Source organism: Aethalodelphis obliquidens, unplaced genomic scaffold, assembly GCF_003676395.1.
Source record: "Aethalodelphis obliquidens isolate GAN/ISIS:26980383/991018 unplaced genomic scaffold, ASM367639v1 scaffold13, whole genome shotgun sequence".
Classification (NCBI taxonomy): domain Eukaryota; kingdom Metazoa; phylum Chordata; class Mammalia; order Artiodactyla; family Delphinidae; genus Aethalodelphis; species Aethalodelphis obliquidens.
Genome location: NW_020837957.1, coordinates 1,811,436 through 1,829,929, shown reverse-complemented (window position 1 = coordinate 1,829,929; position 18,494 = coordinate 1,811,436). Strand labels below are relative to the sequence as shown.

General features: G+C 41.4%; 1 protein-coding gene across 1 annotated transcript in view; it reads right to left on the bottom strand.

The window, feature by feature from the left end:
• Window positions 1-18,494, bottom strand: part of ROR1 (ROR family WNT receptor 1) — a 416,524-nt gene that overhangs the window by 9,784 nt on the left and 388,246 nt on the right. The window contains exon 8 of the mRNA XM_027113977.1: window positions 9,284-9,495. Within this exon, the coding sequence (XP_026969778.1) occupies window positions 9,284-9,495 (212 nt within the window). The remainder of the gene's footprint in view (window positions 1-9,283; window positions 9,496-18,494) is intronic.

Genomic DNA, 18,494 nt, shown 5'->3' with positions numbered 1-18,494 from the left:
TAAACAGCTGCTAGAGAGGCCAGGCGGATGTTGGTGGCTTCTCTCACCTGAGTGATGAATACTAAGTGGGGACATGTGCCCCTTTTAGATCCATTAACTTTAGGTATGAAAGCAATGAACCATGGGTAGTTTTTAAAAATTGTAATTATGTAGATGGCAGATGGATAAGGCGGACAGACTCAGTGACTTTATGTCTTTCCACCTCTGGGAAGTTACACCTTAGGTGATAATACACTTGAAATGACTCCTCTGGAGGACACTGCTTGCGACTAAGTTGCCATTTCCTGCTCACTTTTCCTAAGTGACTACCACAGGAAATGAGATGAGTATTCTGTGATGGCCATCAACATTGGCGTGCAGCACGGATCCCGCTCTGTGACTTTTCACCTCTAACCTGAACAGGGCATGACTGATGGCTCTACTTTTGAGTCCAATTTGAAGTAGACACACAGATGAAAAGCAGAGCCACATGAGGGTGGAGGGAACCAGAGCTCAGGGCAGTGCTCTGGGACAGGAAGTTGGCTCCAGCAGCAGGTGCTGGTAAAGGACTGAAGTTCATGTTCCTACAATGGACCCAAACCTCCTCCTATAGTCCTTGCAGCCCCTATACCAGTTCCTTTCCCATTCCTCATGTCCCAAGGCTGCTGCCCTTTTACAAATCTCTTTTGCTATACACATTTGCCGATTCTAGCTGTATACAAGTATCTGTAGGAGAAGAGTGGGTCCCACACAGTGACATTTGTCCTCACCCTATTAGAGGAATAATGAAGCAGGCCCTACTGAAGTTAGGGGGTAAGTTTGGGTAATAGGAGGACATGACCAGGTCTGTTTCTCTTTGAAAGCACAGTTTTCTCTGAGAACTGTATTCCTTGTGGACTTACTCTCTGCATCTCAAGTTGATCAGCAGAGTCTACACCAGAGCAGGCACTGGAATCCCCCAGAGGGCCTGTTAAAACACAGACTGCTAGGCCTCACTCCTAGAGTTTCTAATTCTGTAAGTCAGATTCTGCAGTTCTGACAACTTGCCAGGTGATAAGGATGCTCTGGGACTGGAATAAATGAGAGAACCACTGGAATAAATGAATATGACTTTCAAAAAAAAAAAAAAAGAGAAAAGAATACAACTTTCTGGATCAGACAGTTACTGAGTGTCTGGTCCCTGCTCCCAGCATGATGAATGACCACAGTGTGTCTGCAGAACCTGATTGAATGATTCTGACTTACACGAGACAGAGACTATACACTGTGCTCCGGAAGATGCTTTGGAAATGCCAGCTAGAGAGAAATGTAAGAGCCGTCGACTGGTATTTCACTGGGTTATATTCTGCATGGCTACTGTCAGAGAGATTCAAGGTTTTGAAATAGAAATCACATTGTAGCTTGGGCCATGTCATCAGTTTATTATATTTTCATGTGCAGCCAACTGTGTGGGATATATTTTCATAGCTGGTTACCTCAGTCAGTCAATTGATACTATATATACTATGTACCAAAGAGTATACACACAGAATAGTATATGAGAGACCATTTAAGAACCATGAGGAGAGAGGACACAACTCCTATCCTAGATGTTTGTAATTTGAGCTTAGTAATAACTACCATGTATTGAATACTTGCCACGTACCAGACACTGAGATCATAATAATGGCTACGATTTGGGGAGGGGGGGCTGTTTATGTGTTAGGCTATAAGTGCTTTATACATATTAATTCTTTTCATCCTCACAATAACGCTATGAAATTGGTCACTGTGACTATTATCCCCATTTTACAGACGGAGAACCTGAGGAACAGTGGTTAAGTGATCCCACAACTAGAAGGTTGTAAATTCAGACTCCAGGGTCTGTCTTCCTCATGACTACACTACACTCCCTTGTGGGGTCTCTCAATGTTCAATGCATCAACTCATTTAACCCTCATCCCAAATCCGTGAGATTCATACTATGATTTCCCTACTTTATGGATCAAGAAATTAAGGCCTTCAATGGTTAAGTAGCTTGCCTATGGAAGCACAACTATTAGGTAGTGATGTCAAGATTCAGCTCCAGCTGTGTCTGGCTCCAAAGATGAAGCACTTTTCTGGGAAGAAGAGGTAGTTTTCATTTGACCATCAGAAGGCTCCACAATTTTAAAAACATGAGGCCCACTGGTATAAAAGTGGAATGTCAAGGTGTAATTACTCTCTGGCCTCTGATGACCTAGACCTTACTCTGGCTGATCCTTTGTTGCTCCCATTAGTTGACTGGAGTAAGTGAACAAAACCATTCAACAGCAGGCTGTACCTGAGTTGGGCACAAGAGCCCTGGAGAGTACGTGAAATTGAGATGTTTTTAGTATCTGGCCTTGGCTGTTGACAGGAATCTGCTTGACTCTAAGGCCTATTTTCCTTTCCTGTGCATTTTACTGGTTCTTAGGTAAACAGTGTTAGAATTGTGAAACAACTGACTCCACTCATAAATGGAAATGATTACATTCTAAAAGCTTAAAGGCCACAACCATTTGATTTTGGGAGATTATGGACATTTTCAAAGACTACAGCTGAACTAAGTGCCTTCTGGTTTATGCAATCAAATTCTAGAGGGAGTTCCAACCAATAGTTCGCCATATTTGTTCAGAGTTCAGCTGCACTTCTCTGGAAGTGATTTAACTTCAGAAACAGTCCTTTTCTCTATAATGTTAACTTTCTGATAGTTTGAATGTTTGGTGGTGACCAGGATTGATTCTGTGGTGGAGTTACTTTATAATGTCAACAGGAGAAGTTCTATTCTGCCTGGAAACAGTAATTTTAATGTCAGCGTGAGCTACCATGTTCTCATAACTTGGGCTTGTGTGTTTCAGTCAGCCTGAAAATTAAGGCAGTAGAGTGAAACAGGGCAGGGGTCCCCAACCACTGGGCTGCGGACGGGTACTGGTCCGCGAGCAAGCGAAGCTTCATCTGCCACTTCCCATCGCTCACAGGAACGTCTGAACCATCCCCCCGCTCCCCGTTTGTGGAAAAATTGTCTTCCACGAAACCGGTCCCTGGTGCCAAAAAGGTTGGGGACTGCTGAAATAGGGAACATTTGGGCTCTGGACCTGGAGAGACCTGGCTTTGAGTTTTGGCTCTCCCACTCACTAACTGTGTGACTTTGGGCAGACTCTTAATCTCAAGCTCCAGTTTTCTGACCGCCCAAAATCAGGCTCAAATTAGTACCAACTTCAGAGGGTTACTGTAAAGACTGTATTGAGGTAACGCGTGTGAAGTACTTCAGCTTATTCATAATATCCATTCATAATACTCATTCTCCCTAGAAGTAAAACTTCTAAAGACATAGCTGTAAGCTGATCTCTGTACTGGACAGTCCCCCAGTCTTCACTATCAGACCCTCTCTGCCCTGAGGGATTTTATCCAGGGTGTGAACAGGGTGTGGGGCAGAGGATTTATGCTCACTGGATGGGCACAGGAATACCAGAGCTATCTAAAGAGCTACCTCTATAATCTCTGCTCTAATTGCCTTGCCCTCACCCCAGTTAATGCTGTGGGTTGCTGAATCCTATAGCTTCCTCCCCAGCCCACAGTATCTGGTACACAGCATTTGGTGGTTGATTTAAAAGGTTTCTGATTGTTCATATCATCACTGTAACAAAAAAATAATAGTAACTTCTAGCTGTTGAGGACCTGTGAGGTGCCAGGCACACTATCTTGAAGTGTCAGAAACAGCTCGTTGAGAATAGATTGGTGGCTGCTAGTGGTAGAGAGTGGGGAGGGAAGGGGTAGGCAAAACAGGTAAAGGAGTCAAAAGGTACGAACTTCCAGTTATAAAATAAGTAAGTTATGGGGATGTGCAGCATGGCCAATATAGTTCGTAATACTGATTGTATATTTGAAAGTTGTTAAGAGAATAAATCTTAAACCTTCTCGTCACAAGAAAAAAAATTTTGTAATGATGCATGTTGGCAGATCATTTTGCACTATATAAAAATATTGAATCATTATGTTATACACCCGAAACTAATGTAATGTGTGTGAATTATACTGCAATAAAAATACATTTAAAAATCTCTTTTAAGTACTATTTGTATCCTTGTTTTATAAATGAGAAAACAAAGATCTCATGGCCAGTAAACAATGGAGGCAAGATTTGTAATCATATCTCTCTGCCTCTAAATCCTTGATCTTTGAAGTATATTATACTACCTCTTAGAAATAAACTAAGAACAAATGTGGCTGGAAAGGTAACTTAGGCCCAGAGACTGTGGACTCCTATATACTGGGAGGAAGAATTTTATAACTTGAGATTTGGTCCTTCCAGATTGGGGAATCATTATGTCAAGTGGGAGCTAAAGCAATGCCAGAGGATGAAATCAGCATGAGAGAGAGAAAGAGGAAAGAGAACTGACAAACATCAGAGGAGGCTCCTGTTTGGGAAGAGCTAGTGAAGAAAAGGGGAGGAGATAGTAGGAGAGCCAAGAGAAAGTGTTTCAACATGGTGGTTAAGAATATCGAATGCTCCAGAGAAATTAAAGAGGATGAAGACTTGGGAAAGGCCATCGGATTAAATTATATCACTGGTGATTCCCCAGAGGCCATGTGAATAGAATGATAGCTCAGAAGCCTTGGAGACAATGGCTTTAAGGAGTGAGTGGAAACGTTATTGAGGACGTTTTAGCACTAAGTATAGTGACAGTGGATAAGAACAGGGATTTCAAAGGGGTGGCTTGACCACAGCAGGGATTTTTAGATGGAAGCATGTTGCTAGCAAAAGGGACAGGCCCAGGGAACATAATTGTCAGTACATTCAGCAATGGCTGAATACCTTGGCTGGAAAGGAAAAGGTGAGAAGAATAGCCTGGAAGTGGAGAAACAGAGAAGCGGGCAAGAGATGAGGGTTAGTTGAGAAATAAAATACAGCCACCAGTTTCAGAAAGCTATAGGCCAATTTTGCTTTCCCCCCAATCTTCCTTACATCAGCCAGGAACTGCAGGAGTTTGACCCAAAGGCTTATTTAGGTTTCCTGACCCTCATTCTCAAATTCCTCCACCCCTAACCTCTTTGAGGGTCTAAATCCCACATAGGTGCGTCACATAGGGAAGGACAGAACTGGCTCACCCTGTGCTTGACGGAGAGGCTCTGCTCCCCTTCTAAGTCCCCAGGAGGCAAGCTCCACAGCTTCCCTCCCTCAGCGAGACTGCTCAGTGTTTCCGATGTGACAGCTTGGGGCGGGAGGGGGGGGGGGGGGGGGGGGGGGGGGGGGGGGGGGGGGGCGGGGCGGGAGGCAGAGGGAAAGAATCGGAGAGATGGCAAGTTAGAGTTTCCAGGCTTCTTGGAGAAGGTTCATTTTCCACAGTACTTTAAAAAAAAAACCCTTACTCAGATGGTAAAATTTGTAATGCAAGATAGAAAAACCCTACGTAGTTCCTGCATCACCACAGTACTGTCAGAAGATTTTAAAGATGGAAAAGATAGGAGATTAACTAATCCAACTGAATGGCTTGAAATCTTTTGCTGAGCAAAATAAAAGAAAAATAAACAAACCGTCCTCTGCATGAACACAGTCGACCTCTTTCTCTGAACAGCCGAGAAAATTGAGACACAGAGGGGCTAAGTGGCTACTCGGGGTCACAGGGCAGTTAGAGGTGGAGCCAGGGGAGCATCTCCATTTCCTGACTGTTCAAGGCTCAGACGTAAGATGCCTGTCTGGTCCACTGGCTTCCTTTCCCCACAGATCAGAAGGAGACTCACGCCTCCTCAAAAGTTTTAACTTCCAACTGTACCGTTCACCTCTCTGGGGACTCAAGCCAGATCCCGTCAGCCAGTCTGTCTGCAGCTGCCTATTGTCACCTCTGAAGGGTATGGATTTCTAATCTCCCAGAGGAGCCTCTTCTTAATACAAACACTTGAGGTTGGTGGGGCAGCAGGGGGTGGGGATGGTGGGTAAAATCAGCTCAGCAAGTGGAGAGAGATGGACAGAGATAGGTTAAACCCTGAAGGTCACATTCATTTGGATAAATAAGAATGAGGCCAGGGCAGACCAGCTTCTACCCTTCATTCCTTTTTCATCCCAACCTCCAAATATCCTTTTGATTTTACTCTGGTAGGGTGTTTTTCTCCCAAGACTTTTTTTGTTTTGTTTTTTTCTCTTTCTTTCTTATGTGTGTCCCTTCCTTTTAGATTTTATAGGTACGGGTAATATTTATGTGTCAGTGACCTCTCAAAGCAGTTTTAGAGATTGACTGTTTACATTTGGGAATTTTCTTTAAGGTCTACAGAGTTCTTTGTGCTTTTTCCAGGAAAGGCACTCAGTAAGAACCAAAACAAACAGCTGAATAAGTCAAATTTGATTGGAGCCAAACTTCTTAGGAGAGTAAGAAAAAAAAGTTAGCATTTGTTTTTGTTGTTTCCTTTCCCCTCCTCAACCCAGTCACATATTCTTGAGCCATTCCTACTTCTAGTCTGATTCAGAATTGCTTGTGAGCTGTTTAAGGCTAAACTCTAAGCCCTGTGTTGGAGAAATCTTGACACTGGGAGATTTCGCAAGGCACATTTCAGAAACGGTCCAGAAATGATGAAAACAATGTTTTGCTTCACCAAGTCTTAGGAAAAATTTATCCCCGTATATTTTACATTTGTCTCCATGACCATGGAGGATGGAGGACTATTGTTGCTCTGGCCAAATTTCACATGTCCCTGGCAGGACCGGGGCTATGTAACTCAAGCTTACAACTGTTATCCAGGCCTCTTCAGGAGGTCTGTCAGAGCCAGGTGAATCCTGTGGTTAGTGTTCAGCCCAGACTGACAAATGGAGTGTCATATTTAATTATTTGCCTGCCCCCATACCCCCTTCCCAGCATGATTTGTCCTGTGAAAAAGTTATCATGGCATGGGCAAGTTCAAGGGCTCTCCCTAGAGCTGAAAAATCTCTATTCACATTTTATCTCTTCCAACTACTAGCTCTTTGACCTTAGGCAAATTACTTAACTGGTTTGGAGTCTCAGTTACCCTGGTTGTATGAGAGTGATAATAATACCTACCTTATATAATAGGTGTGAGGATTAAATGAGATAATGAATATTCCAGGAACTGGAATAGTTCCTGATGATGTGTATCATTCAGTATATATTAGTTTTCTCTATTTGTGCCACGGAGCCCTCTGAGATCTTTATTTGAAAGACAACATAAATCCAAAACACCGTGCCTGTTGGACATATCATGTGTTGCAAAATAAACCTCCACTTAGAATGGAATTGAATTGCAGATTGAGGCTGACCTACAACACGGGTAATTTTTCCGAATGGAAATGATTCTTCCTATAATTCCTGCCACAGCAACGAGGAGCCCACCTCCCCAGGATGGTGGCTGCAGCACAGTGACTACTAGAACCAAACTGATCTGGCCCTCTCTCCCACCCAGAGCTCCAGCATTTGTAAGGCTTCTCAGAACTTAATAACAGAAATGACAGGGAAAGATTCTCACAGAACAAAGACTATTGCACTAGGAGTTTGAAGTCATGGGATATGTAAACAGACAACTAGGTGTGACTACATGAATGTGCAATAATGTTAACCCTTCTATTTTCTCCTATTACATTTATAAGGATTAACCGTGCTATTATGTAGCACACTGTAATGTATGTAAGTTGGCTAGCTAGCAGCTAGGATATCACAAGTTAAACCTCCACCGCCACCCATTCCCCAAGCCACCGAGTGAACTCAGTGGTTAAGAATCCACCTGCCAATGCAGGGGACACGGGTTCGAGCCCTGGTCCAGGAAGTTCCCATATACCGTGAAGCAACGAAGCCCATGCATCACAACTACTGAGCCCACGTGCCACAACGACTGAGCCTGCACTCTAGAGCCTGCGAGCCACAACTACTGAAGCCCGTGTGCCTAGAGCCCATGCTCTGCAAGAAGAGAAGCCACCGCAACGAGAAGCCCACACACCGCAATGAAGAGTAGCCCCTGCTCGCCACAATTAGAAGAAGCCCGCGCGCAGCAACGAAGACCCAACACAGCCAAAAATAAATAAATAAAATAAATAAATTTTTTAAAAAAGAGAGAGAACAGTGGTTTTGCTTGGAACAGAATACTTAAAAAATGAGTTCTTTTAGCATTTAAGAAACCCCAAAACCTTACCAACAAGTATGACTTTACAATAGAAAAATATTTTAAGACTTTTTAAATTAAAAAAAAATTCAACAGCAAAGCAAAATAAAATCAAATGAGGACTATGTGTCAGGCCCAATTATGCTACTTTTTTTATTGGGTAAAAGGATTGATTTGAGTGTGAAGGCAATTTCTTTTCCTAAAATTGTATAAAAAGTGATGCATCTCCTCTTTATGAGGGTCAAAAGAATAATATGGTCACTAACCCACAGAGAAGATAAATATTTGTTGAATGAATGTTCCTATGGAGTTGGAACACAATGAAAAGGCAGGCTTCTGTGGATGCAAGAATCCTAAGTTATTTAAATGAAATCTCTTTCCCGAGAGGCCTGGGATTGGGGTGCTGGCTTTCCGGAGAGAAAGCCTCTGTTGTATTTCAGCCTCAAGATGTGGTGTGTGCTCCATTTAAGGAAAGGGCCAGTGACCCTGGGTTCCTTGCCAGGACCCCGAGCAACCCAAATGTTGAAAGATGTTGAGGACAAACTAAAAGGAAGTGGATTGATTTAGCAAAGAGAGGAGAAGGCTAAGGTGGGCTATTATAAAACAGCATTCAAAGATTGTGGGAAGGACAACACTTCTCTTAAAATATGTTTAAACCAAAGAGAAAGGGATTTAGGTTAGGCATGAAAAGGATTTTTTAAATTGTGGTAAAAAACACATAACATAAAATTGACCATTTTAAGTGTACAGTACAGTAGTATTAATACCTGCGCACTGCTGTGCAAACAAAAGGATTTTTTGAAAGTGAAGTTAGTAAACAATGTCTGATTTCTCTCTCTCTGTTCATCTCTTTCAGTTTGATTGGAAGAGAATGGAATTTCCTTCTTTAAAATGTGGAGAAATAGTCCACATTCTGAGTCACCAGGGGCTGGAAGAGATGATCTCATAAGAATTCCTTCCAGCCCAAACTCTACGTAAGGTAGTGCTAGGACGGGCCCAGCACCGAATTGGTCACATTGATGAAAGTATACTCAAGCTGCCTTGGACAAAGTTAGAAATGCATGGCTATGCTGAAAATGAACTCTAGCACTGATAAAATTTCTGATTCTATATCATTTGATTTCTAAGCTTGGGTGGGTTATAAATGTTGCTTTAACTTGAAGTCTATAGAATAAGCGCAGCTCAGGACTGCTAGTTTTACCTTGGGTTTATACGCATTCAACATTGACATCTCCACGTTTTGACCTCTGACGTGTTTTGGCTGCCTCTGGACAGGTGGTGACGATGACTTCTGGTTATTGCGACAGACACAAATGAAGAAGAAGAGCAAAGCAATGGCCAGGGGGATGGCAACACTAGGCACCAGTATGTACAGGATTTCCATTTTATTCTTCTCCTTGGAATCCTTTGAATCTGGGTGTAGAAAATGGAAAAGAGCAAAAGTTATACCAGTTCAAATAACATGGAATAATATTACATGGCAGAGCTTAAAATGTCCTCCTATTCTTCTATACACACAAATCTACTGTGAGAAAAAAGAACCCTTGCTTATTACAATTTGTTTCCATCAAACCTTCAGTGCAGTTTATCAAAGTTGAAAAGTTTAAAGTTCAAACGTTTAAAACTTGCAGAGGGACATTGTGAAGACTTCACGTGTGTGTGGGTCCCCCCTCTGATGTTGCCTCTCTTCAGCAGCAGACCTGCATTTCTCCAACACCTTAAAAGTTAAACGCCACATGGATGGACTGTATACATCTAAGAGCATTAATGTGGACCCCAGGGGTCTTCTTCCATTGGCTGCCAGCCCAAATCAAACACTGCGTGGTGTTCCAGAAATCATGCCCTTGTCTTGGCTGGCTTGGACATATAGGGCCAGTCCTGCATCTTCCAGAAGCAATATCACCAAAGAATTCTGGCCCAGGGTCCACAAAGCCACTGGCCTGAGAATATGGGGACATGAAGCCAGGGCCAGCTCAGTCTCTGATGAGCTGTATGACTTTGAACAAATCATTCACCTCTTTGTGTCTCACTTTTTTTCATCCACAAAAGTGAAGTATCTGTTTTGGATGGTGTCTACAATTCCCTCTTGCACAGCATCACTGTATAACTTGACACTTTTTTGAAACCCAAGAATTCTTCTTAAATTGTTTCATATGAACTCAATAATTATGAGTGCTAACCCTCTGAAGTATATTTTTGAAATCTTATACATCCACTGTTACCATTGCTTGGAAAAGAATATAACATGTATAGAAGGACACAAGGACACATACTTTTCTTTTTTTTGGCTTGAGTCTGACCATTAAACTAAATATCCTGGGCATAGACTAAAATGAATGAATTATTTGACTGGTAAAACAATGCAAGCATTATGGGACAGTAATTAGAGGGGATGCATAATGACATGTCCTGATCACCAGTAACCTCATCAGCTATCTAGCTTTAAGAAAATCCAAAGTGTGAAAATTCAGATTGACACAAAATTCAGAGATGATTATTTACTTAAAAGAATTAACCATGCATCCATTCCCTCATCCCCCCATTTGTTTCAGTCAGTCAATAAACAAACAGCTACTACTGCCAAGCACTCCACTAGGTACTGGGAATATAAAATGAATTAAGACATGTCCTTTGCCCTTAAGGACCTCGTGATCTGCTAAGGAAAACAGAGAAAAGGTAATTACAATATGCTATTGGAAATACTACAAGGGAAGTATGGATAGAGTGGTGAAGAGAGCCCAACAGTCCCTCTTCCCTGACACAGCATACAAAGTGGGGAGGTCAAAAGCCACATACCCAGCAAAGCTTGGTAAGTGAGAATATACTTGTACATAGTCTTTACTTGCACAACACCTTCTTCGGGAACCTGTTCAGTGAGATATGGCAGTAATTAATCACACTCCCCACAGAAACAGACTCAACACAAGAAATTAGGAAGGGGCACCAAAACCTGGGTGCTGGGACTGTGATCTGTGGGTTAACCCTCAGAGGGGCTGGGGAAGGGTAAAATCTGCTGACTGAGTATAATAAAAATGATCGTTTTAATATTTGTTGAGTGTTTTCTACCAGCAGAAAATCATGTTAGCTGTTATTATTAATATGGGCTAAGTATTATTCTAAGCACTTTTCAAAACTCATTCATTTTATCCTTACAAGCAACCCCATGAGGTAGGCGCCATCCTCATCCCCATTTTTACAGGTGAGGAAGCTGAGGGGCAGAGTGGTTAATTTACTTGCCCAAGGACCTGCAGCTAGTAATTCAACGCTTGGATTCCTCTCCTGTTGGTCCTGTTCCAGCTACTACACTAGACCGCCAGTACTTTGAGAGTGGCTGTTGTTTTGCACCTATTTTCTCATGGTAGGATTTTTCTTGTTTCACACAGGTAGGAAGAATGAAGGAGGTCTGAAAGGTGGGGAATAACACAAAAGCTTTGCCAGGTACCCTGCTTTTGAACTCCCCGCTTTGTATGCTGTGGCAGGTAGACATATAACCCAGGCATCTCTGGAGGCTACTCTAGTCATTCTAGTCATTAGGAGCTGGGTCTCGGGTGCTTTAGTAACAATTGTGTCTGCATGTCTGTGGGTGGGTGGACAGACAGAGAGAGAGAGATTGCTATATCTATATAGACAATGTAGCAGAATAAAGGAAGATTACGTTTTAGAGTGAGAAACCTCTGAAGACTGCCTTTGACATTATCTATGTAACCTTGAGTAGGCACTTGGCCACTCTGAGCAAACTCATCTGTAAAATGGGATTATTTCATAGAACTGTTGTAAACCATAAGTGAAGTAACATAGAAACTATCTATTCTAGTACCTGTTACAACTCAATCACCCAATGTTTACCCCCCACCCTCGGAGTAGCAAAAGATTCAGGAAATGAAAGTTTGGGGCAGGAAATTCTAAATAACCTTAAGCAAGAGTCACCTCACTGACCTCCATCTCCTCAGTTATTTAAGCAGGATAATGGTACCTGCTCTGCCCATCTTGTTTAGTTCACGTGAGAGAGGATGTTCACAAAAGAACCTCGGAAAATCTAAAACTGCTGCATAGTTGTTGGATGTTATGCTTAGCGTTAACATTATAAAATACTTTCAAATTTCTCAGGACCCTAGGGGGGTAAGCTCTTCTTGTTATTCTTGGATTCTCAGTGAAATCATTATGAGGGTAAGATTACAAAAGGAACGAGGCTAATTTAGTACGAATGTAATGCTAGTCATTTTTCTGGCTGACGTTTTTAGCAACAAGAGAAAGTAGGGCTCTCACCTGTCTGGCAAACAAAGGAGTCTATTCTGTACTTAGTCCGTATCAGATTATTCACAGAACGCCTTTGACTGTAAACGGGAGGTCTGGGACAAATCCCCCTGTAGGTCTGCAGGAGAACAAACTTCAAGAAGCTAAATCCTTTAAACATCGTCAAACTTGGCTCCTTCTGATTGCAGTGAGGATATGCAAAACTAGCACAATGTCTTCTTGCCAAGTGAAATAATCAAGCAGAACACTACGTGGTCATGTTGGAAGTGACAGAAAACAAATTCAGGCCTATTGTAAGTCTTACTGATGACATGCTTCCTTTCCCACACAGCTCTCTGCATTTGGCCAGAAGGGGAGTCGGTGTCTGGCTCAAAAAACTTCATATAAAAACATTTCATAGGGGTTTCCCTGGTGGTGCTGTGGTTAAGAATCCACCTGCCAATGCAGGGGACACGGGTTCGAGCCCTGGTCCGGGAAGATCCCACATGCTGCAGAGCAACTAAGCCTGTGTGTCACAACTACTGAGCCTGAGCTCTAGAGCCCGTAAGCCACAACTACTGAGCCCACGTGCCACAACTACTGAAGCCCACGTGCCTAGAGCCTGTGCTCTGCAACGAGAGGCCACTGCAATGAGCAGCCCGCGCACTGCAATGAAGAGTAGCCCCTGCTCACCGCAACTAAAGAAAGCCTGCGCGCAGCAACAAAGACCCAATGCATCCAAAAATAAATTAATTAAAAAAAATATTAAACCCCCCCCAAAACAAAACATTCCACAGAACAACTAAACCTTACTCATGGAAAATTAGAAAACTAACATTTGACCAACTCCTTTTTAATATCCTAGCATTTTTATTCTTCATTTTAACCCAGCACTTTGGGTTATCTTGATTTCACAAACAGAGAAACTGAGGCTGAGAAAGGATAAATTTGCCAAAGCTAGGAAGTGGTGGAGTCAGGGTTGGAATGCGAGTCTGTCTTCGATGCCTCTGTGCTTTTTAAATTATATGGCTAATAAAAATTAAAATACTATATGGAATTGTTTTTCACCATTCTCCTTAAGATTCCAAGATTCCTTCTCAGTAAGGACTAATATCTACTGGGAACTATACTATTAAAAAGAATCACATAAGAACAATGGACATTATTCTTACTATTCACTTTAAAGGGTAATGGACACTTCCGAGGCACTGCAAAGCAAATTGGCTGAAAATTAAAATGGGGAAGATTTTTAATACTTTGGAATAACTGTTTAAAAGTTAAATGCACATATTTAGTTACATCAAGTTAAATACTTGGGATTTTTGAAACCAACAATTTAGTCCAGACCACATGATTAATTTCCTTTTAAAAATCAACAATTTGGTATCACAGTTCACATCTGACATTCCTATTTTATTTTTACAATGATATTCAATACTTTGATTAGTAATTAAATATAATGGAGAAAAAATACTTCTTTCTTCTCCTGGGGCTTAAAGCAAGGTAAACACAATTTCTCATTCAAGAGGTACTTTTATGAAGTGAAACATATCTGGGATATTACTTTGAGTTAAAACACGAAAGTGCTCAGATCTTAAATCTGGCAAAGGTGGGAAGGAGTCTTATAGAACCTTAGAATTCAAATGAAATTAAACAAGTTGCATTATGATCTTGTCTGAAAAAAATTTTAAAACCATAGAAAACAAACAGGAATAGTCGCCATTTATTATCTGAAAACTACAAAATAAGCAGGTCTGTGGCAGATAGGGGCCTGCGTTAGTGATATTTAGGCGTATACCTGGAAGCCAAAGGAGAAAAGGTGGTAATTAGGCCTTCAGTTGGCATGCTGGGTCCAGCCATTCGCTCTCTTGACTTGATAATGGAAATACTAAGTAGATGATCTATTGCCTTATGTATTCTCAAACGAATTCTTTAAAAGACTCTGAATAGCCCATATACAGTGATTAGCATTTTTCTCTTTGGAAGATGTTTTAACCACATTAAGTTAGGGGCAGTAACTCATTTGTGAGCACTTGAGAAAAAACCTTAGCAACTAGAATCCACACGAGTTCACTAAAAGTTTCTTTAAATCTCAGGGCCTTAAATCTCAGGACCTCAGTTTTCTCCTCTATAAAAGGAAAGAGTTGGGCTAAACTTTTCTTTTTAATCAAAAACAAATTTTTAATTATGGTAAAAAACACATGACAAAATTTACCATCCTAACCATTTTTAAGTGTACATTTCAGTAGTGTGACGTATAGTCACACTGTTGTACAGAAGGTCTCCAGAACTTTTTCATTTTGCAAAACTGAAACTCCATACTCATTGAACAGCAACTCTCCATTTCCCCCTCCGCCAAGACCCTGGCAACCACCATTCAACTTTTTGTTTCTAGGAATTTGACTCCTTTAGATACCTCATATAAGTGGAATCATAGTATTTGTCTTTTTGTTGGCTTGTTTCACTCAGTATAATCTCCTCAAGGTTCATCCATGTTGTCACATGTGACAAGACTTCCTTCTTTTTTAAGGCTGAATAATGCTCCATTGTATGTGTACACCACATTTTTTTTAATCCATTCGTCCACTGGTGGGCATGTGACTTGCTTCCTACTCTCGGCTATTGTGAATAATGCTGCAATGGACGTGGGTGTGCAAATATCTTTTTGAGATCCTGCTTTCAGTTCTTTTAGTTGTATACCCAGAAGTGGGGTTGCTGGATCATATGGTAATTCTCTTTTTTACTCTTTGAGAAATATCCATACTGTTTTCTATAGTAGCTACAACATTTTGCCTTCCTACCTACAGTGCAAAATGGTTCTAATTTCTCCACATCTTTGCTAACATTTGCTATGTTCTATTTTTTGATAGTGGCCATCTTAATGGGTATGAGGTGAGATCTTATTGTAGCTTTGATTTCTTTAATTACTTTAATCTTTATAAGTGATGCTGAGCATATCCTTATATGCTTGTTGTCCATTTGTATATCATCTTTGGAGGAATGTCTATTTAAGTCCTTTGCCCACTTTTTAGTTGAGCTAATTTTTTAAGTTCCAAAATCCAATAAGTTTTGTAAAATTAAATGTCTTGCATCTTTGATAGGATTATTTTGGAGTGGTAGACCAAGCACAGTTAAACTTTAGCGAAGCATTTGATCAGGTGATGCATGATATCCTTATGGACAAAAGATGGGGGGCTAGATAATCATATCAATAGATGGTTTTGTACTTCACCACATGGCTGTACCCTAACAGTGTTAATCAGCAAAACAACATCAAATTATAGAAGGCTATCCTTGAGAGAACCTTCCTGTTCAACATTGTCATCAACTACTTGATGGTGATATGTTTATCAAACTTGAAAATGGCCTGAATCTAGGAAAGATACCTAATTGACTATAGAAATACAATTTTAGAGATTCATACACAACAGGCTAAAATAATGACCCTTAAACCAACAGCTGAAATTTTACAAATAAATATGATAGCTTGGAGTTAGGTTAAAGACCTTGCTTAGAGAAGTCCATGATTCAGCAAATCTACTAAATAATTTTGGAGGTAACCAAATTAAAGACAAACGAACAAACAAAAGAAGACTAATAAGTTTTAGTGAAGACTTGAAGGCTCAGTTGGACCCAACAACAGCATGATGAAATTGCTCAAAAAATTTTCATGGATGGCATTATAGCAACGAAATACCCTTCATTAGCAGGACTGAGTCATGGTCAAGAACATCATGGTCCTCTTCTGGTCGGTTCTGGTTAAAAGACATCAAAAGTTTTCTACTCTAAGAGTCATGTTTTTAAGAAGGACTTTGAAGGAGCAGGAAACATCCAGAGGAAGAGAAAGAGGATGGGGAAGGAAAGGTGGGAAGAGCTACATGCTCTCTAGACCAAAGAAAAAAATCGAATGAAGGATGCAATAGATGTCTTCATATTTGGATGAGAAATGACACAAGAGGTTAAAAACCAGATCTAGTAAATACACTTGTTCCTTACTAGGCTTTCCCCCCCTCCCCCCCAGTTTGAATTAGTGGCTCACATTTTTAAAAAATATTCAGGAGATTTCACATACAAGTTTTAGTTTCTGGCATACAAAGGCAGATTTTGAGCGGGGGGAGCCACCCCATAATCACTTTGGTGTAGAGAGATATCCCTGTCTCTGGAGGTCTCTGGCATGTTCAAGCAGAGGCTGGTTGACTTCTACGCTCCTCTCAAGATTCTCTGATCTTATAAACTGAGTTGACTGACATACCTTATTTAGACCCCTACTGAACTTCGGACTCTCTTACGAAGCAATTGTTTTCAAGCCAGTGATGAATATTTTCCCTGAGTGTCCTCAGCTCACCAGATCCAGTCTTAGTCCTTTTCCATCCAGCTCTATGCTGAGGCTGACGTCTATGTACAGGAGTAATGGACTCTGGCTTCCAGTTATGTCCAGCTGATAGGAGGCATTGGTATGATAAGAAGAACCCCAGGGCAAGAAGAGAGAGTAGGGCTGGTGTGTTCTGCATCCCTCCACCAAAGGCCACAGCACACACTGGACAGCCCTCTCTTCAGCCTCAGCTGTACTCTATGGGGAGGGGTAACCGATCATTCCCTTGACTCTCCAGGCCTAGAATGGTAATGCTTCTCACTCCTGCTAGCCCCAGGTCCTGTACCTCATTGGTTTACCCCAACTCTGCCAACACCTTTAAAAACAATCTCTTTATAAAATTCTTAGTCTATTTGCCTGTGCCTTTTGTTTCCTGCCAGAATCTTGACTGATGCAAAGCCAATAACAACAATCATTGTGGTGTTATAGCAGAATTCTGTCACCAAAAGTCCAAGATGACGAGCAGCATTTCCTATTGGCGTGGTACTGGGCCCGAAGGGTTAAGGGCTTCCAAAAGCTTATTGCTAGAGTAGCTGACACACTGCGTAAATGACTCAATGCATACTGGGGACAATAAAAAAACTTTCGAGAGAAAATTATTTCCTGGTGAAAAATGTTTATAGAACATGACTCAGTTATAAGTTTTCGGTAACTATTGTTCTTTACTTTGTCGAAAATATATAAAGACTGGAGACCAAAGTACATCTTGAAAATCTCTGTAGCACAAAAATAACTCTTCCGGAAAACTTCAGACTATACAAAGCAGTACTCTATTCCTTCCTCCTACCTCCCCCCCCCCCACCATCCAATTCACTGTAATGTTCAATTTTGGTTTGAAGAAATCGCTGAAAGACAAATTGCCTTACAACAGGTCTTCTGTGAAATATGGGAGAAGGCTGCTGACAGAGTGAGTTAAAAACTGCAATGTTCGCAATCTGGAAAGCATCTGCCTTGCCCCAAACTGTAAACCACCACGTTGGAGAAAATGGTTTGTGACAAAGCAGAACCCAGGGCGGGTGTTTGTAAGGTTATGGGACAAGTCAGGGCTATTTAGGCACAGAACTGGGCAACGTGCCCTTTGGCAAACCGTTGCAAGGCAAGGACTTAAAAGGAAATACAAAAGCAACAGGCCAGGTATGAAAACGCCAAATTGAGCCAAATGGTTCACTACTTTCTTATCAATGGGTACTCTTCAGTGAAGCTGGTTTAGGTGTAAAAACAACACAGTAAGTCCCCTACATGCGAACGTGTTCCGTTCTGAGAGCACGTTCGTAAGTCCAATTTGTACATAAGTCCAACAAAGTTAGCTTAGGTACCCAACTAACCCAATCGGCTATATAGTACTGTACTGTAATAGGTTTATAATACTTTTCACACAAATAATATATTAAAAACAAACACAGAAAATAAAGAAAACATTTTTAATCTTACAGTACCTTGAAAAGTACAGTAGTACAGTTCAACAGCTGGCATCCAGGGGCTGGCATCGAGTGAACAGGCAAGAAGAGTTACTGACTGGAGGAGGGAGAGGAGGTGGGAGATGGTAGAGCTGAAGGATCGTCAGCGATAGGAGACGGAGGGCAAGCTGCAATTTCACTCACGCCTGACGCTGATGGAACGTGAGTTTGCATCTTTGAAAGTTCTCAACCTGAAGGTTCGTACATAAGGGACTTAGACTACTGCTGTTTGGAAGTTCTGGTTGTTTGGTAGATGGAGAGACCTTTAATTAGAGGTGAATCGGACATGCTGGCCTGGCTAGTGGAAGAACTGTGGCTCAGGACTTATCTAGAGTGAAATAAAGGGCCAA